Source organism: Trichoplusia ni, chromosome 9 (genome assembly GCF_003590095.1).
Source record: "Trichoplusia ni isolate ovarian cell line Hi5 chromosome 9, tn1, whole genome shotgun sequence".
Classification (NCBI taxonomy): Eukaryota; Metazoa; Arthropoda; class Insecta; order Lepidoptera; family Noctuidae; genus Trichoplusia; species Trichoplusia ni.
Genome location: NC_039486.1, coordinates 3,655,094 through 3,676,630, shown reverse-complemented (window position 1 = coordinate 3,676,630; position 21,537 = coordinate 3,655,094). Strand labels below are relative to the sequence as shown.

The 21,537-nt window shown below is 34.0% G+C and overlaps 3 protein-coding genes across 4 annotated transcripts in view; 2 read left to right on the top strand and 1 right to left on the bottom strand.

Annotated features, from left to right (window-relative positions):
- LOC113497743 (cadherin-23) overlaps nucleotides 1-2,720 on the top strand; it is a 33,185-nt gene extending 30,465 nt beyond the window's left edge. The window contains exons 27-28 of the mRNA XM_026877437.1: nucleotides 174-372; nucleotides 673-2,720. Of these exons, the coding sequence (XP_026733238.1) occupies nucleotides 174-372; nucleotides 673-1,022 (549 nt within the window). The 3' untranslated portion in view covers nucleotides 1,023-2,720. The remainder of the gene's footprint in view (nucleotides 1-173; nucleotides 373-672) is intronic.
- Nucleotides 2,460-5,935, bottom strand: LOC113497745 (ubiquitin-conjugating enzyme E2-17 kDa). Its single transcript, XM_026877440.1, has 5 exons — nucleotides 5,604-5,935; nucleotides 5,024-5,087; nucleotides 4,185-4,216; nucleotides 3,860-4,043; nucleotides 2,460-3,741 (listed from the first exon to the last, which is right to left on the bottom strand). Exons 1-5 carry the CDS (start codon nucleotides 5,625-5,627, stop codon nucleotides 3,602-3,604), a joined length of 444 nt encoding a protein of 147 aa, XP_026733241.1. The 5' UTR covers nucleotides 5,628-5,935; the 3' UTR covers nucleotides 2,460-3,601.
- Nucleotides 5,936-7,179: 1,244 nt separating this feature from the next.
- Nucleotides 7,180-21,537, top strand: part of LOC113497744 (progestin and adipoQ receptor family member 3) — a 16,329-nt gene continuing 1,971 nt past the window's right edge. The window contains exons 1-6 of one of the 2 annotated variants that reach the window (XM_026877438.1): nucleotides 7,180-7,537; nucleotides 8,279-8,499; nucleotides 11,816-11,972; nucleotides 15,567-15,719; nucleotides 20,304-20,492; nucleotides 21,209-21,277. In XM_026877438.1, the coding sequence (XP_026733239.1) occupies nucleotides 7,460-7,537; nucleotides 8,279-8,499; nucleotides 11,816-11,972; nucleotides 15,567-15,719; nucleotides 20,304-20,492; nucleotides 21,209-21,277 (867 nt within the window). In that variant the 5' untranslated portion in view covers nucleotides 7,180-7,459. The remainder of the gene's footprint in view (nucleotides 7,538-8,278; nucleotides 8,500-11,815; nucleotides 11,973-15,566; nucleotides 15,720-20,303; nucleotides 20,493-21,208; nucleotides 21,278-21,537) is intronic. The other variant, XM_026877439.1, reaches the window with a different exon arrangement.

Here is a 21,537-nt window from a genome sequence, read left to right as displayed (position 1 = left end):
CATTTTTTATTATGGATGTAGCTGTCACTTCTCATCAACAGACTTTCGTTTTGATTCCATTTCCATTCATAAACCTATGTTGCAGGATTAAAATCCCATGCGATTCTACACAGTATGTACGAAGAAGCAGGTGCAGTTATGTGCCATATTATACTTATGTTTATTGCTTTTAGGAGTTCAACGTACTCGATACGCAGCCGGCTGAGTACCAGCCACTGACAGCAGAAACGCTGTCGTCCAACCAGACGGTGTTCTGGCTCGTGTGGACGTCGCTGTTCCTGGCTGTGCTGCTCGTGCTGTCCGTCATGATGTGTCTCTCGCAGCGCGCGGACTACGTGCGGCGGCTGAAGGCGGCCACGGCAACCGCTTATTGTAAGTATTATATTTTTATGGTAGCTCGGTTGGTATGCACATTGTTGTATCAATTCGGTAGGTTTATGCATGTTTACCACATGTTGTGTTGAAAATATTCAATCAACGTTGTTAAAAATACACGTTCATGCTTGTAGGCTTGCCTTATGAGATATGAGAGAAAATTTAATTTCGTTATTAAATAATTATTAGTAAGGTTCGATCGTAAAGTTAGTGAAAAATGGACTTCACAATATGAATCAATCATTTATTATTTAAAACAAGTAGCGTAACTTTAATAATAGTAACTATTTCTTACAGCATCGCCAACGCCTGGGGAATCGGACATGACAATCCGCAGTTCTGGCGGTCGCGTCCCCAATACAAACAAACACAGTACAAAAGGATCGAATCCGATATGGTTACACGCTTACGAAAACGACTGGTACAAGTCAGAGGACCAGCTCAGCCGCTCGGAACGCGACTCCCTCGACGAAAACGCCGTCGACCAAGACCTGTCTAACGAGAAACCCTACTTCATCACCACAGGGGCTTTCCCTTCTATTGAATCCAACGAGCCCGAAGCTCAAACTAACCAGGCGAAATATGACTTTTACCAACAACTGGAACAAATGAAAAATGCAAAAAATATGGAAACGACTGAACTGTAATCATTAGAATATAACATTATAAATATGTGCCTTTGTAAATTATGTACCTCCATTATTTTCTTATTACTTTTTGTAATAAACTGTATGATAGTATGGCTTTAATTTATTTAAATTACTTTTTCGTCTTTTTACTATTTTTTATACAGTTGGAAAGTAAAGTTACAGTTTCCCCTGATATACCATGGCTGATAACAATTGACAAAAGAAAACATGAACTCATACTAATAATCGCAAAGATCTAGTAACTAAGTAACCTCTTTACATTGCTAATAGGATCATCAATTTATTTCTTTCGATTTTATCAAGCTTAATTGTTTCGTGTGAATAACGTGCCGGTTCATAAATAAATCATTAGTTTCATTTGGTAGGTCTGTATTAGGGCACGGGCTATTTAAAATGAAGACTAAGAGAAAACTGCCAATAATTAACGTAATGTCATCGCTTCAAATAGTCTATTTATTAATTCACAAAATCTTTTTCATTAACGATGAATTTAATCGACTAGGTAACGCTAGCGGAGCGTGCTACTAGCAGCACAAAACAATCATTGTATTAAGTGAATGAAATTATATGGCTACCTGCATTTTTATTTATCTTAGCAGAATGTTATCAAAAAAATAAGCACGGTAGGTATCTTTTTTGTTGCGAATACTATTGAGATTAGCTCCAAATTATGTCGTAGAGTTAGGTTGTGGAGTTATAAACGGCCCCATTAGATATGAGACATAAATATGGTTCGTGTTCAGAGGAAAAATGCAACGATGGATCCTAAGCTTTAAATAATTAATTTGGGTTTCTAATATTAAAGATGAAAATGTGCAAGTCATTATAGATGATGACGCTAGTCTAAGGTACTTTTCCAGCTGTATACTGGCAGCGTTGTGCCTCATAATTGAAATAACGTTTATCTACGATGCGATCCGAGGAAATGAGATCAGAATCAGTGTGAAAGTAGGAAACAACCTACGATAAGAAAAATCGGAATGAGCAATCAGCACTAAGAACTTTGGCGAGACTACCACATCAGTATAGACATGGATTAATAAGGATATGTGCCCGTATGCGTGTATAAGGTTAGTATATAAAACGAACGGATTTATCATTTGGCAGGAAATGAGAGCAATGAGTACTACATATCGTTTCTTTCTAGAACATTAGGGTTGCTTAGTATCGGTAGAATGAGTTCAAATCTAGCTGCACTATTAACATCATAAGAATAATGTTTAACTCAGGTCCTAATGCTAACGACATACATAAAAGCATACGCAAACAAGTCTGCGAAATAAAGATAAAATCTCTTTCCATAGCAATTATTTGGCAGATTCTCAGTCAGTGACCCAGTGACCAACATGTATGTCAGCTAATTAAACTCAAATGAATATTTACAGTCGCTTACGTATTTACCAGGAAATTGCCTAAATAAAGCTCAAGGTGTTATTTACATACACAATAATTTATTGTTTCTTACAATTTAGTGAAGCTAAAATACAAGTTGTTGGTTGATTACAATTTGAAAAGCTTTAAATTTGAATCTCCCAGTGATAGATCAAGTGAACAAAAGCTTCCTCTTGCCTGCAGCTGTAACGTTAACACACCCATGCTTAGCCACTCGTGCCATGACGCTGTTCACTTCGATAAGTTTTGTTCATTACTCAGAGGAAACAAGGATGGTTCAATGGATAGGATATTCGTGGAAATCACAACGCAGGTATCCTTACAACCACAATATATATTAGATAAAATTATAATATAAATCGCCATATTGAAAAAAATCTAGATTAATCGTAACTTATTATCTTATGAGATACACTGTAATTTATACTGAATGTTGTAACTATTGGAGCGTTTTCCATTGTCATAAAATATTGTGGATGAAAGAAAACTGACCACTTCAATCAATGTCAGTCTGGTCTGTAGCACGCTACATTTACTAACTTAAAAAAAAAGTTGTTTTTCTAGTAAAAAAAATTAACACTCACTCCGTCAACGAGCTCATTTTGTGATACCACTTACTTACATTACCCAAAATGTTCTTAACACTTATGAGCTTTACTTACATTTCATTGACAAAATCCCTAAGTGAACCGGACAATTAGTAAGTTGTAAGCAAGGAACGCTCCATTTCCTAACATATGGCTATTGTACAGTTTCACAATGCAATTTAGATCTAGTTAAAGTACAAATAGTTTAGGAATTACATAAATTGATGTAAATTTAACTAATCTTTAAACTTCAACTAAAGGAGTGTAAAGATATCTACTGACACATCAATGTAAAACAAAAAAGAATTTTGCTCTTATAGAAAATGTTTCTTATTAGATAAAAACAGAAACTATATTTGCACATGGGAATTGTGTTACTTAGATCAGATGCAATATAATCGCATTCAAAAATTACCAAATACGACAAAAATTAGGCAGATCCTAGAATGACCATGAACATTTTTACAATCTCCATTTAATTTAGTTTTGATGAGGACAATAGAGGAACAGGGAGCAGGAACGTGGGAGGGGGAAGGGGAATAGAGCCCGGGCTGTGGCGATGTGTGTGTATGTGTTGCTGACGTCACAATTGACTCATCACATGGCATATTTCCTCGTCCACTCACGGGCTAGTTCATTGTACTTTTCTCTGTCCGTTTTGTAGATCCTAGCAATTTCTGGCACCAACGGGTCATCTGGGTTTGGATCGCATAAGAGTGAGCAGATTGAGAGCAACACTGGAAGTCAAAATGTTATTTGTCAATTGTCTGTATGTAAGAGTATATATACACCAACAACAAATATTTTAGAGTAAAATTATAGACAGACAAAAAATGATGCACAGAATGCAGTTACCTTTGGATATGGTGAGTGCTGGAGACCACTGTGAGCGCAGAATATCAAGACAAATGGAACCATTACTGTTTATGTTGGGATGATAAATACGTGTTGTGAATGCAACTTTTGGTGGTTTGAATGGGTAGTCTGTTGGGAAATGTATGGTCAGAAAGAATACTCCTCCTTGATAAGGACTGTCAACCTGTAAAGACAAAAACGATTATTTAGTTTCTGTTCCACATGCTTTATCACTATATTTATACTGCTATCTACAAGTTGATATCACTATGCCAGTCATTAAAAAATGTAACATGTTAGTGATATAGTAAATAAAACTACTTACTGGACCCATAATTGTGGCTTGCCAATGGAAAACTGAAAACAACAAGAAAAACATTAAGAATACAAAGCCAAGGAATTCAATAAAACACAGTTAATTTCTTGTAGACCAGAAGGTTAAATAAAAAAAGATCATTTCTGACAAGGCAAGGTCATTGACACAAGCTATCTCTTTGGTTCAGAGTAATGTTCAAGACAAAGACAAACCAATTATTTTGTCATATTAATTTGTGCCCTATTTATATCTCTAATTTACTATGTAATGCTGTTTTGTGATAAATAGTGTAGTCATACGCTCAGGGTTCATTATCCTCTGTGAACATCAACTAATGTTTGCAAAAGTTTTACTATAGAAAATATCTACAATCAGAATTAGTCATCCTACAAAATATAAATACATGACAGAGCCAGGAACTTCTCTCAACAGTAACTTTTGAATTATTACTAACACATTGAACTACTGAAAAAATATGTTTTTTTATTTACTGAATCATCCAGTATTCCATGGAAATAAGCTGGTGAAACTTACATAGTCAACAGTGGACTGCTATGAAATATATTATCAAGATGTCCACAAGGATCCAGACATGATTGTATGATCATTTGATAAAAACCTAGTGTAGTAAGTGGGTAAAGAAAATTAATCATTTAGGTGTAATCATATTTACACAGAATAAAAATAAAAATGCAGTCACCATCATGACATTTTACACAACAAAATCAATACTGATTTTAATTCCAAATCGAATTGCCTGCCCTCCATGACACTGTTTCCCAGTATTATTATTATACAACACAATGAGTCACAAAAAATAAGTAGGCTGTAGATCAATAGGTACTTACGATCTTCACCGTGTGGTCCTGCAGAACATTGTGCTGGTGGATCTCTGCCCAGATCTTGTAATTCCTGAACAGTAAAACAATACCATGTGTACACAACAACAGAGAGCACAATACCAAGACTAGAACATGTCACATCATCACATCGAAATATAAACGGGGGCTTAACATATTGTTCGAAACATCTACATTGAGTCACGATCGATGCTGTTTCCTATCACATATAACAGCTCTACGCCTATTTTTTCCACATTTTCACGTCACAGATGAGTTTCATGACAAGAAAACCTCAAAATTGGCACATAATTCCGACATTTTATGTACGCCGTGTGCACAAAATTGTCACCTACATATACCAGTAAAACACCGTTATAGTATAAAAGGCACTCTATAAACGAAATATGTTAACCATTTAATGATTTCAATAAATCCATCACGCACAAGGAATTATCCAGAAGAAATTTCGATAATAGGTATTCACAATGACGAAACATTCACTACGAAGTCTGATACCAATTTTACAACACTTCATTTGATACGGCTTCAAATTGTTAAAATAAAGGACACAAATTGCAATACGTACCCTATTAATTCGTTTTAACGCCATTTGATTATTTTATGATGGAATAAACTGACTTTCAACTAGACAACGAAACTGTGAGCCAAGGACCTTTGATTAGAGATTGCAAGATGGCTCCCGTCTAAACGCAAAAGTACCACCTAAGTCGTTTTATGTAGTAATAACGAATTTGTATTATCGAGGATCAAACTTTAAACGCTTAAATAAAAAATAATAATAACTTATAATAAGAAAAAATAAGAACTAGAACAGAGCACGGATTGTAACAAAATTATACACTCTCAGCAAATGGAGAACAGCAAACAGGAAAATCGACCATTTACAAAGACCGTTCTGAATTGCATGCACAGTTTTTCAACGTGTAGGTACCGTTCATGGATAACACGTTTTTTTAATTTTGGTATATTTTTGGTTGTCTTGATGCAAGTAAGTACAAAATTGATATTTAAAACTTTGAGAGAGATATTTTAGCCAGTAATTTATAAAGTATATTAAATTTAATTCAACTTTTTTTTTGTTTACAGTAAAATTACGATGATTATTGATTTTCCAATGGTTTTGCGGTGTGGCAACACTGGAATTTCTAGGATGTGACGTCATCATGGTTGAAGAATTCTCCGGGGCGCTATTTTTGGATTATTTGTAGATATTCATTACTGAAGTAGGCACGCCAGCTATTTTAAAGCACATTTTTGCAATTTGAAACTTTCCCAGGTGTAATCGATTCTAATAAGCGCGGCTACATAAATTGTTGAAAAAAATACTTTTCTGTCTCCACAAAAAAGTAAATACTAATATTTTGTCTTGTATTTTTTAATATTTACAATTTAAAAACAACAAATGCTCGATAGCTTTTACTAATAAGATGAACAAAAAAAGAAAGACGAAGAAAATAACTGAATATCATGGCAAGCATATTTATATCCAACATATGTATAAAAATTAAGTAGGCTTCAAATATTTTATCTTTTTACTGCCTACTTAGGTGTATTACTACACTATCAAGCTATTCATGTAAAGGCAAAAAAAAAGTATTTTAATGCACCAATTTTACAACCTTAGCTTTTTATCTAGAGAAAGAGCTAAGTTTCTGTAGTGTTTAGTGTATCTAAGTCATGAATAAAAATTTGATTATGTTATATTTCTATGAAAAAATCCTAAAACCCGCTATTTAGAAAAAAAATGGAAAATAATAACTATTTGTCTATTTTTTTTTAGTTTCGCTACTTATTTAAACGAAGGTAAAACATAATTTAATAACTTTAAGCTGTGCAAAGTGCATTGAACATTACATATTTGAGAATAACGGCGGTAGTGAGTATTTACTGGGAATTTGAATAATAGCTGAAATCATAGATTTTCTTATGTTACGTCGAAAAATTGTTATTTGTTACTAAAATGGAAACTGGAATGTTACTAATGCCATGCGTTTTTTTTTTAAATCCCTTTAATTATATCTTCTTCCATTGTATCTTTTGCGTATCGATAATAGAAACGTAAGTTGTTACCTCCGAATAGTAATAATGACTTTAAATAAATAAAATGTTAATTAGAAAATGGCAACACTTTCTTCAGCTGCTGTGTCATTTTTGCTGTCAGGAACCGGTTGTCTTTTATGTTTGACAAGATGAAAATAAATTAGTATGATTGGTACGAATAGAGGGATAGGTTGTGTCGTCTTACACTGAGTGAATGTTTAGTATTTTTTTGATTGTTTGTGATCCTTAATGAAAAGATATTTTCTTTGTTGTACGCATTTATATATTATAAAAAATAGTGGATATAAAAATGTTTCCCATCCGTTCGTCTTTGTACTACCTCTAAATTGGTTGTGTTTTTAAATATCATAATTATTTAAAATGACTTTAACTATGACAAGAAAACTTAGTGAATGCCAGGCAGAGACCGTCCAGTTTGTGCCTATAGAAAAAGTAAGTGTATGTATACTCACTCATTGTTACTTACAAAACAGATCAATTTAAAAAATATATTTATAAATAAAATATTGTACTCGAAAAGTTTTTGAACCTACCCTTAAGATAATAAATTATTATTGCTCTTATAATAGAGTTCACACATCTCTTTAATTTTTTTCTTTGAAAATAATATGTAACTATCATTTTATCAATGTTAAAAAGTTATTTTATTACAAGACACCTATTATTTTAACGTTGGCTGACTTTTGTCATGGAAATTTGAGAAAAAAAAATATTACATTTATTTAAGTACTACCTACATTTAGATTTTATTTCAAGCTTTAAACCTACTATGTCATAAGTATAGGACAAAACAAATACATGCGTGTTACCGTTTTTCATAAGAAATGGTAAACGCAAAGAGATATAGAACTTTTGACTTCTAAAAATACCTCCACATAGTGTACAATGGGCCACAAAACTTGAAAAGCACAATCAGACTTACAAAACATCCGAACATAGTAAGCAAATAATTTTTGTTACCATTGAGAAATGAAATCTTTATTTATAATATTTATTTATCACAAAAAACACCTTGGTGATTTTGTAAAACTTTTTCTGTGAAAGTCAACTTTGGATATTCAGCTATAATGTGGAACTCATGGTGTTATTCAACTTTTGTTTCTGACTGTACAATTTGTGGCTGACTTATTGTTAACAAGTGATTTATCAGCATTGTTTACACACTGCTACATTTTTTAGGTGGAAGATGAATGTGGTTCAGAAAGCTTCTGTCAGAGCAATGGCCTGCTCAGGCGGGGCAAGAAACTGGAAGACAACAACAACATGACCAAAGAAGAAGAAGAGTACATCAACTATAGGCAGCTGCTCAAGTATGAGCAGGCACCGGAATATATCAAGCATAATCCCTTCATTAGGGATGGATACAGGAAATTGCTGCCAACTAGACTGTGTTGGGAAAGGTAAATAATTAAATATATATTATAAGCTTATTGGAAAATTGTATGTTGTATAAATTCCTAAAATATACAATCCCAACTTCTTATGTTAGAAGTTGGCAACATGTTTCGGAGGTTACTGTCAACTTTGAATCTCAACTAAAACAATGACATGCATATGATACACATTATAATATGCATTCTTCTTTTTTTGAAAAAAAAAAACAACATCCCAGACCAAAATCCAATCAGAGACTTTGAGACTAGTATTATACTTGGGAACCTGGGAAGAGGGAGATGGACCAAGAGTTCTGATGAAGTTCAGAGTAATTACCTATCCAGTTTTTATAAAAGAGCTCAACAGCTTAAACAACCTTTGCAAATAAAAATCCGTCACGAAGTCCCAATTATTCGCGTATAGGTCGTCGTTAGTCTGTGCTATAAAATATATCGACTGTTATCAGATTCTCATCGAACTATATCGTTTATTATTTGAGACCTTATCGCAGTAAACGGCGCGCACTAGCCTGCCTTGCAGCCGGCTGTATGGCTGTGGCAGCTTGCGAACATGTTGCCGTATATCGGGGCCCGCGCGCATGTGGCTAACCATTCCACAAAGAAGCTAACTATAAAATAATATGTTATGTCTTTATGTTCTTCTAAAAAATTGTTGGATCGGGCCCTCTAAGAAATAGCCAGAAACAAGAGTAATTTTAAAATCCAGAGTCCAATGATTTTTTGCTTTTTTCCTCCCCTTTTGACACTGGCAGCCACGAACTATCTAGCCGTTGCGGGAGGCCCATGCCCTAGTAGTGAAATGAAAAATGCGCGGCCAGTTCAAAGCCTTAAAAACATCGAAATTTAAAAATAATATTTCATTTTTTCCTCTCTTAGTCTTGAACTTGGAAAGAAAGTAAACTTGAACTTTGACAATGGCTAGGTACTAGAAAGGTGGTAGGTACACGATAAATAATACAGCGTCTGTCAATAATATGAGTTGAAACTGTTGAAAGTGAAACCACAACTTATACTTACCTATTTATAATCTAGCTGCACTATACAATATTTCTTGCAAAAACATTGTTATTCACCTATTCGCACATGTTAAGGCACTGCGTGTGATAAAATACAGATATGTATTACTCTAATACATCCCTACTAATATTATAAATGCAAAAGTAACTGTCTGTCTGTCTGTCTGTCTGTTACGCTGTCACGTCTAAACCACTGACTTAAACTGATTTTAACACCTGATTTTAATGAAATTTGATACAGAGATGACCTTGAGAAAGAACATAGGATAGTTTTTATCCCGGACTTTTGAAGAGTTCTCATAGAAACGCGATAAAACCGACCTCGACGCGGGCGAAGAGCTAGTATCAAATATACTGCGCGGATTCTCTGTAGCAGTCTGTACGTATGTTTATTTGAAGTTATGAAAGTCTGTACGTTTATGCAAAACTATCTACTACCAATTGCCAAACTAGCGGACAATGTAAGCCGTAGGTTTGATATCATGGAAGGAATTTATCAACATTGATATATAAAAACTTAAAATGCTCAGACACTAAAACTAAGACTAAGGTGTTGTAATAAACAAAATAAAATCATGAATGGTTAAGATTACTCTTGCCTGCTAAAAAATACAGTTCACAAATTATGAAACTATTTTTTTCGTGTTAACGAGCGTTTACGATATATTCTTTTGCGTAAATAGAAGTAGCTCAATGACGATACTAGGTTGTTTGGAAATGCAATATATTTTTCACAACAGAAACCTCATTACTGGTCCATTGAGCCGTAGCATAGCTATGCGTTGGAATAACTACATATGAAGTATTTACTACAAGTTGCATCTAAGTAGGAAAGTGGTACTGTTAGATATTAGTCAGTATCAGAAAAAGATAGGACTGTCAAATAAACCATTTAATTTTTTTCTGGTTTAAGTCGTATTCAAAGAATCAAAAAGTATCTGATGGCCCATTATTGTCAATCAATAAATATTTAATGAATGTGTTAAGACTAAAGAGACAACCAGTCTGAATAAGGGGTATCGTATTGCCAATGGTACTGGGTTGAGGAGGTCAGCAGTCGCTCCTTGTAAAACACTAATACTTAGTTGCATCCTTTTCGACTGGAAGCCGACCCGAACATAGTTGACGACAGTTCAAAGTCACAAGAGTTATCGAAACGACCTAGTTCCGTTACCTAGTTCTGTATTGATGATAACCATGCATGATGGTAGAAATATTACTTGGCTACAGGGGCTGAGAACACTTGATCTTGGTTTAGGTCAATATTACTAATACAAGACCGATTCAACTAAAAACAGAACTAAAATAGTTTCAGAAGGGACCCTACTAAATTGATACTGCAAATGAAATCATATATGGGCTTATATAAAAGTACATTGTATCGTTTTAAGTACCCACCTGTGTAAATCAGAGTGTAACTGTATAATTTAGTTTAAATGAAATACTGTGCAATGCATGTTAACGGCTGTTGTTATTAGTAAGACATAGAAACGCATTAGTGTGTAAAAGGTTTCGCCCAAATTCACAATGAAACTGTTTTTCTATATACGACTACAGAAAAAAATGTATCGATAACAATGCACCACATTGTATTAATTGATTAGAGATATTTAGTTGATATAACTTACCGTACCTTTTTGATCACAGTCTGTAATATTAGACTTGACGACAGATATCCTTCCAAATCCTGAGAAAAAAAATCTTAAGCGCTAAAAGCTTTGGGGGTAAATAGGAATTTATTTACCCTTTATAATAGTCCCTTTTTGTCCGTGGTGAAAGAAAATGACTGTAGCTCATGCGTATGGCATGGCGTGGGGATATCACGGACTCTCTGCGGCTAAAAATACCCCTGTCCCCGACATTTGCCTAAGCCAGAGTCACGGGATCTTTCACGCATACCCTGCGCAACTTTCTCATAATATTAGTACCTACCATATTGACCAGGTCAAGAATAACAAGACGTATAAATATTCTTCATTTTTTTAGGTTTTAGATGAACTATTATGCATCTCTAATAAAGAACATAAAAGGTCGAATTCATAAAATGGCAATTGAATATTGAATCTACTTATTTTTGTAAATTGTTGACTGCTTTTGTCATTCAAACTTTACAGCAATTTACAATTGTTTTATATTATAAACATAAGGTTATAAGGTAAAACCAAAAACACTGCTTGATCAAATAGAAACAAAAAGCCTCTTATCGAAAATCTTATGACCTCCTACTGCCAAAATGGCTGTTATGCAATTCAAATTTTCGCTTCCTCATTCTTTAACCGTTTGAATGTATTATAATTTTGTTTTAGCATATTCTGGTGGACGAATGAGACGATGAACATATGGACTCACATATTTGGATTCTTCTTATTATTGTTCCTGACGATAAATGACCTCGTGATCATAAATATCCATGCGACGGTCACAGACAAAATTGTAGCCGGAATCCTCTTCTCATGTTTTTTGGTAAGTCATTTGCATTCTTGTTACGGCAATCTATGTCAATAGGAAGGTATTTTTTTAAGCGTTTGATAATATTTTATTTTTATAAATTAATTTGTAATTTCGCAATGCATATAGGCACATATTTTTACAAATCCACTTTTTTGCACATCAAAAGAAAACATTTGATACAGTAAATAACATGTAAAATGTACAAATTGGCGGTGTTATCGCTACTCGGCGATCTCTTCCACACAACCATATTTTTGTTCTCAATCTAGACATCATAAGCATTTGCTTATTTTGGACAAGAATGGGAAAATACGTATCTAATATTTTGTCCATTCTCTAATTGATGCGCTAAATAGATATTGGATTTTCATTCCGTCATCACGCTTAATATAGAAGGAGATTTCTATATGAATGTTTTGGTCTGATAAAAATAACATTTTCCATTACTAATGTATTGATACCGTAATGAAATATTCATAATTATTTTTAAAATAATATTCTAAGAAGTGTCTTTAAATTATTGTTTGACCAAAACATTAGAAATATGCAAAATGTTCTTATTAAGCTGAGTTAAAGTTTGGAGGAATCACGTTGAGTTATAAAAAACGCCTCTGCAAGGTTTATTGCCCCCCTGGTATCTCTTTAGTGATTAGTACTCACATTTATGTCCATTCGCGAACTGCGTAATATAATATCCAAGCTGTGACGTGTACATTACGAAATAAACTCTACACCATTGGCCGTCGTCTTGAAAGTTTGCGGCTCTGTTCGACCCGCTTTTCTCCCGTTAGTGAAAGTAACAAATTATAAAAAAGAACGTTAATGATCTTCGGAAGGCTGTTGATGTTTATTCTAGTGCATTTTTTGTGGAAGACTATATTAGTTTACCTAAGCCTTATATTGGCACAGTTTAAAATTAAAGTGACTTGAAATACAGGGTTTGATAATAACCTGTATTAGCATTTGACCTGAATTTGAAGTACCCGATTGCTACCCATGCTAAACGTTCCAAATTAAAGCCTCTAAAAGTGTAAATTGCTACCCAAAAACCAGTTTATTGAATACAGGTCAAACATTTGTATACCCAACTCAAAATATATTCACTAAATACATAAATAAGGCTTACATAAAAATAGCCAAAGTAAGTTATTATGGCCGTACATATTAGTACTAGCTACAAATCTCTTTGTTATTAAAATTATATTTACAATGTAAAGAACTTTCGAAGTTAGCCATTATAAAGCCTTTCACCATCAACACGCTAGCAGACATACGTCAACTATAATACAAAGAGCATATTATTTATGCCTTCGTTTATTCCATCCATAATTGAAGAGAAAATTGACAACACCTTAACACGAAGTATTCAGTTTCAAGTGTATTTTCCCTTCTATTCTAAAGCGGACTAGGTGTCTATGTTTACATTTCTTGTAAAAAACGTATAGTCTCATACACATGGCAATAATTTACCAGCTTAAACTGGTTTTCACTGTGTCAGTAGAATTTGAACAGCCATATTTCTATTGCCATAACTATTCATAGCGAACTTTAAATATTCAAGGTTTTATAGTACTGTGTTTTATGAAAGGTTCCGAAATGTGTCAAAGAAAGCTGAGGTATACAGGTTTTGTTGATGACTGACCAACTCACAATTTAATGAGTATTGTTTCGAGTTTCATACGAGTTCGCCATTTGCAAAATATTCTGTTCATTCATATACTCGTTAGTGGCTCAGTCTGTTGATGTTGTAATGTTGTTTCGAACGAGTGAATAGTGGCATGATGCCTTCATGGAGGGGTCTCGTTATATAGTGGGGAGGATGTGGCCTCTGACTTCTGAGATAGTTTTACAATGTAATAAGAAACTTCAAGTTAAGCTAATTGGGTACAAAACTGTTAAACGATTTTTTTAGGCTTAGGCATTTTTTCATCGTAAAGCCATACAAAACATTGATATGCCTTATTCTAAATCGGCAGAAAAATATTAAGTTCTGATACCCCAAAGATTACGACACAGCGAAGTAATCCGATCCGAATCAATCTTCCGACCTTAATACTCCAACGCACTTGGCTCGTCTTGAAATCTGACCCAAAAACTACATTCGACCGTTGCTAAGCTAAGTATACGGTTCTAGCTCCCATCTTCATATCAGTATTTTATGTTACTAAAATTCAGTCAAAGAAACAGAAAATTCGTCTCATCGAAGCGAAATGTCGCGAAAAGGAAATTGATTCTCCATTTATGAAAGTGCATGTTTAATATGGCATTGGACGAAGCCTCGTTGGTCTATCGATTTTCTTTCTAAGTATTCATTACGTTTAATAATCCAAGATGGTACTGCTGGCCTTCCTCGCCATACTTGCATAAATCCTTGCATTTCTTTAATGAGATTTGGAACTTGTTCTACCAAGATTGATATAGTTTTATTATGTTTTGCTATTTCTGATTAGAACAAGGTTACGGAATCTCATTAATAACAGTTCCGCATGACTTCTGGGGTATCCGTTTTGTAGGTAAACTATTTTGGGAAATATTTCTTGGATGCTGTTTTGCCTTCATCTCGCGAAGGTTGTAGTTAAAACTGTTATAAGCAAGATTCTGTTTTCCTCGAATAATCTCGTAACATTTACGTGTTTATGCATAAACCTACTTTAGATATGCGATTACAAACAGTCTGCTAATGGATACTTTAGTTAACCAGTTCAAGTGGATTTTGCGTGACAAGTAGATATTTAGAGACGGAAGCAGGGTAATAAGCACAGTGTCAATTAAATACGATAGTGCCTACATCTATATCTGCCGTAATTTATCACGAACGGCTAAAGCAATTTCGGAACAAGTTGGCATAACGACCCCATATATTGATAACTTGTCAAAACCATTTCCGAGGCATAGTTTGTGGAATTATGTTGTAATATGCCAAGGCCATTATGCCATAGTTGGCTTTAAGCCAATATAGAGGCAACTTCGTTTAATTGAATATTCCCAGCGTTAAGTAATAAATCCTTATACTACACACTTCCGATGCTTTCAAACTTGATGTTCGTTTTTTTTGTTAATAAGCTCAATATTTTGTTGAATCTTTTCTTAATGGTTCCACAGAACTACTTCGATGGAAGGTCAACACCTTAGGTTTTGGCCTAAATGTATGTCTATTAAACAAACCGTACTGAATATATAATTAATATGTAGCTGCAATAATTGCATAGGACTATAAAATTTAAAGAGATGAATTATGTAAATTTGTCAATATTACTTTTGAGGCTATTTTACAAGTCAGGTGATTAGAATTTATACCATAGCCCTTTGGCATACAAAATAGCATTTACATTTATCACAAGACTTTTATCGTTTCTCTGGTCTAGGAATTAACAGAACTATTATTTTTTGTCTTTAGCATACCATTATGAATAAACACAAATAATTTCCAAAGATTTCGCTGAAATCCGCAGTGCGCAATTTTGATCTTAGTTATTGCCAATCACTTCCTTAGGGATAGGCAATGAGTTTTTTCTCCTGCATTGGGATAGTTGCGAAGTTATCTTCTTGTACGTGATTATATTTCAAGTGATAATCACCGTGATAATATCGCCTTTTGTTTTCCAGATATGCATGGCGCTGTCGGCTCTCTACCACACGTTCTCGTGCCGTTCGGAACACGATTACAACACGTTCCTCATGTACGACCTGTTTGGCATCGCGCTCTCATTGCTCGCCATATACACTTCCGGCGTTTATTACGCGTTCTGGTGTCATTATGTAAGTATACGTTCTCCAAAAATGACAAATAGTTTGTTATGAGTTTCAAGTTACACGTGGTTCCATGGTGCATGGTAGTATGTGCGTTTCAATGTTTGCGTGCGATGTTTGTTTCTCTTTGGCGAAGAATTGATGATTTCATATAATGAGACATGATACATTTTAGAAGCTGTTTCTTTAGTAATTTTGTTAAAACATTACTTTTTCAAATTCATGAACGACAAACGCATCCTCTCAAGTGTATTATATTCTCACTCTCAAAAGTCAATTAAAAATAATGATTCGAAACTTATAAACTGGTATTTCAAAATTCAAAGACTGGTCTTAACGTCGAAATAGTCTTATCAACGAAGCTCTTTCTGTTTATACATGTAGGTATATTGTTCTGTTATTTGAACTTGTCTATTCAAATACAAGTTCGTTTCACTTTCTAAGTGTGACGAAGTGAGTAGTCAGGAAGCTCTTGACATGTTCAGACGCTAATCAATGATACTTGATGCACGGGCTCTATACTCAAGACTTACAGTTAAGTGAAAGTACCATTGGATTTACAGAGTATTCAACGCTTTAATACAAAAATCACAAAACCACTACGTCTTTGAACTTGGTCTACTTTCACCTCGTCAACTCATTTGCTGTAATATGGTATACTTTGATGCACAAGTGTTAATCTCTCTTTTATTCAGACTGGATATTATCATGTTGTTTGACAGTTTATATTATGTATACTCCATTTGTTTAGCTACTTGCTTAGATAAAGGTAATAAATCTTGTGTGACTTACAGTCTAAAAACTCGGTTTAAAAAAAACGAGACTAAAAATAAATGTAAAGCAACAATAAAGATGATTAAGCCTGGTTTGTGAAAAACCTCGCGAAACGAGGACTAAATTCCTTAGTGCGGGAGTCGTTTCTTTATTAAAAAAAAAAAACAAACATGGCGTATAGGCAGCTACACTAAGTATTGACGAAAATAAACATAATATGAAGATACAAATGTTTCGTATAAAGAAATATTATATTCATAGGTAAAGGTTTAATTTATGTTGATGAATTCAATGTTACTTTTTGTTGTAGCACAACGATTAATTATTTTTTGACTATTCTGTTTTGGACAATGCTTACGCATTAAATAAATAGAAACGGTACACCTGCTTAATTGAATTAAATTGCTTATACCTAATTATGAAAATCTTTTAAGAAAATAGGTTTTTAAATTGAATTGAAGAGGTCTTAAAATTCATAAATTCAACAAAAACTTAAATGAATCGATATTAGCGTTAGTCCAGACAAACAGGTTTTTGTATTAGTGTTTTTCCTCTTTAAGCACATTTTGTACTTAGTTTTAACACATTTAAGTACAACAAAAACTATTGGCAAAGTCAAAGAACACATTATAACGGCTGATTTGAAACATTACGTTATTTGTGCAGTGTAAAGAGTCCTTTGGTGTTCAGATCTTAATGACTACAAGTCCTTTAGGACTTCTAGTGAGGGAAGTGTAAGTTTTCGGTACGATACATGTTAACTTCGGTTTACGGGACGAATGCCCATGGTTTTGTGTGACTAAAGTCGTCGTAAACTAATCGGAGATATTAAAGCTATTTTAAAAACAAAAAGAAAATGTTTCTATTTTCCATTTTCGGATAATTAATTAGTATCCAAATATTTTTACTACCAACACTATAGCAAGGGTTACCATTTTTTAAATTTGGCAAACTGAAAAGTCCCTGGGCGTGAACACCCCAGATTTTATTGAAATTTTATTGTTATTGAATAAATATCTATTAAACAACTAATTGAAGCTAATTTAAAGGAGGTTTAAAACAATAACCAACGTTACATAGAAACATGGTGTAAGTGTAATTAAGAGAGAATGAATAGATGATTAGAAGAGTCTACCTAGCGTAGATATAATTAGCAGCTAGGTGCAGTACTTAATTGCCGTACCTACCTATAGCAATTTAGAAAATAACGTAGTGTGTTTCTACCGTTGCTCTCAGGTAGTTTTCCGTACACCGTACATATACTATAGATGCAAAAGTAAAATTGTCTCTATGGCTAAACTGCTTAACCAATTACAATATCTACAATTTGGTATGAAAAAAAAAATACATTTTCCAGTGGATGTCAACACGGGCGTAGCCGTGGGCAAATGCTCTTAATTATAATAGTCAATGTAGCGTCGCAGATAATTTGTCTGTTTCACAATTCACATAGACACATTCAGCTGACCTAAACAGACGGGATATTCGAGTTGACGTTATGGAGTAAAAACAAAGATGGTAGAATTTTAAGTTTATATGCCGATTATGAAAGGACTGATGTAATTTTTAATTCAAATAAATCTAAAAATACATAGAGACATGTCTCTTCATAATGATTTGATTGATTTCGTAAATATTTAAGGTCAAGACTACGGTCAGAACGTGGTATGCTTAGCAGTTGAGTTCTTTCATACAGCCTACCAAACACGACTCTACAACAGCGTCTTTATGTGACAGTTATAAGGTTGCTTTTTGCATAACATTTAAGTCAGTAAGCTGTTTGCCAATGAGAGCCATAAGTATGCGTGTGGGGTTCCCTATTTTGTAACTGACGTTGCAATACAAAGCAATGACCTTCTCATACCATCCTACTTGGTGTACTCGAATTTAAATTGTCGTTTTATGTGTAAATTTTAAATTTAAGTAGCCCACACACGTAGTATCTGTCTTAAAGTTAGAATAGGCGGAAGAAATACGTAATAATATGTCGTATTGTTGTCGATATTATGAGTAGGTTATTGCTCGTCGTAATGTAAGAATGATCTTAATGTTGTAGTAGGTTAATAACAATTTAGAAATTGTGAAAATATACCTTATTTCTAATACTTAAAATGAATTGTTGCTCGTAGAAACATACAATTTTATGACATTTATTCATAACTTTATATTGACACTATTGACAGCTATTTTTTTGTCTCATATTGAAAGATTTTTTTTAGAGTGAAATGGGTATAGTTTGTAGTGGGTATTTGGAATATGTGTGTCTATTGTTCTTGAACTTCTTTGACTAATTAATTACCACGAATATGTTACTAAACCATCACCCATTTTAGATTTCATGCCTGCCTGGGTAGTTATGCTTATTGTTTCTAAATTAAATATTATAATAAGCGGTAAGAGTCTGGCGATACTGAAGGCTCTGTACATACATTACTTTTTTGTCACACAACATATTTATAACCGTTACCACCGTTGCTTTACCTCGATCTTTATTATTAGTATTTTTTTTATAGCGGCAGCAGAAATATCATCTGTGAAAATTGCAACTGTCCAATTCCTAGCTATCAAGGTTCATGACTGTCCGGTGACGGATGGACTGTCCGTCCGTATTGTTTACGGAACTCTAAAAATTTAATGTTAACATTCAGGTCCATGATCTTTAATTAGCCTAAAAACAATACATTTAGCAACACAATGATTATTTCGAATTAAACAAACATGCATTACATTAGCATTCAAGTAAATAATTTAAATGACTGCTTTTTGCCGTACCATATTTTTAATATTAGAAAGCTGAAGAGTATTTTCTTTGTTTATTCGCGCTAATCTCAAGACCAACTGGGCAGATTTGAATAATTCTTCCAATGTTACATAGCCCATTTATTGAGAAAGGCTATGAAGATATACAATCAATAGTGAATTATGTTACAAAAGCACTTGGAAAATCAAACCCTAACTTATATTTTCATAATCATGCTGATAAAGTTGCAACAGCAACAGCACTGAATAAATCTGTTGGGTAGAAATCGGACAGCCACGGGTTCTCCGGATGCCGACCTTATTAAATTATTTTAATTAGCTCAGTAATGTCACTCTTGGATACATTTACTTTCCACGCGCGAAACGAACTATTCGCACCTATTTATTAATCTGTACTAATGGTTTAGGAAAGTAAAAGCGATTTTAATGCTCGTTCTGTAATCTTGAGGTAATCTACCTCAAGATTAAATTTAAAATTTAGAATTAAAGCATGGCCTGCAAACTCAAGGTGTGTGTAGAGATTGCACCAATCATCCGAGTAATTCTATGTCTGTTGCAATCTTTGATGGGATTAAACTCACGACTGTTCGAGCTGTTGCGATCTCACTTCATTCGCTTAGATATAATCTAAACGAGCTACTGGTAGCTTTCCTATGATTCTCTTTTCAATAGTTGAATTGTAGAACGAATGAATAAGAATAGATAGGTGTTTAATTACAAGTAAGGTTGCTTCATTTTGTCCTTCGCAAGTTACTCGATCGATCGCAAAGGTTATCGATTAGAAACGCAGGGTGTGTTTTTTTGCTGCCTCATATTTTTATTAAAGTTGTCAGGTAAAATAAAAAAAAGAGCGAATTTTGAGCTTCTGCTTCTGTTCTCGGCTATTAATGAATTATTAATGTAGTAACTTACTGTTTTTTTTTTCAATAATGGCGTATATCTTCTATCACATATTTCTTTCTACCATTAAAATAATGAAGGCTCTCAATAATTCAATAATTCTCGTCCTTCATTCAGTTAGTTTTACCTAACATATTTATTCTATTTTTATTTTTCCAGGAGCTAAAGGCTTTCTACATGACATCAGTGACGGTGATCTTCGTCGTAGCAATGGTGCTTCAGATACCGAAATTAGGCGTGCCTTATCTCGTCAAGATGTGTGTGTTCATCGGCTGGGCAGCTTACGGAGTGCTGCCCACGCTGCACTGGACCTACACGCTGGGAGGGTTCGATAACCCAATGGTACAGGTTGGTGTCTTTTCTTCATATTACTTTTCTCCTCTAGGAGAAGGTATGGGTCAAGATATCAGTGATAGCAAGCTACACTCACAGCGTTTGGAAAATTTAATGACCCCACGGTATATATTGATGTCCTATCTGCAGTTTATCTGCCCAGCTTGGAGAAGGATTCAGTTAAAATTTCATTGTTAAGACGGGCTCCGATGCCACTATTTACATTGGCCGATGAATGAATGGAAACTGTATTAAAATGATACTGTACAGATTTTCCTAAGCATTTTTTATAGAAAATTTGGAAATTCATTGTATTGGCAGTGAGTGTTCCACCCTGCACAGAATTTCCAATTATTGTGGAAAATGCGAATAGTGTCAAATGCATTATCTATTCATACATCGGCTATTGTAAATAGCGGAATAGGGGCCCTGTATACAGCATTCACACCATTGGTAGGGGGTTACTTATTTACTAACTTATAGAATAGTATAAGGTGACCTCTTATTTATGCTTTATCACGGTTTTAGAATCTTACTAAATCTATCTGTTCCAAATACTTAATATTATGTTATCTTATTAATTTACTAAGATTAAAAGCGATAAATATTCTAATAAATATAATTTTATTTTGACCCCCTATCCTCATTTTGCGTATTGCGCGGATGTCTGAAGCAGAGATATTATTATTAGCGGTGTTTTGTAGATAGTAACTTTATCTTTTTTTTTTCAGATGTTTTTCCCTAGAGTCATAGGGATGTACGTTATAAGTGGGACGGCGTTTGTGATCTATGCTTTCAAAGTAAGTTGGTTTTGTCATAGGAATAGCTAGCTACAACATACGATCATACATATAGCATAGATCATTTATTTTGTATGCATTGTGCATATTGTCAAAATTAAATGTACCTCGAAATAAGATTCTCTTACGTCACACGTTCTGCTTGCAACTTGTATGTATTGTGTGTGCGTAAAACGTATTTGGGATACTCGGTTGGGTTTGGATATCGGATAGGAAATATACTAAGCACATAAAGTTCCTATAAGCCATATGAATTAAAT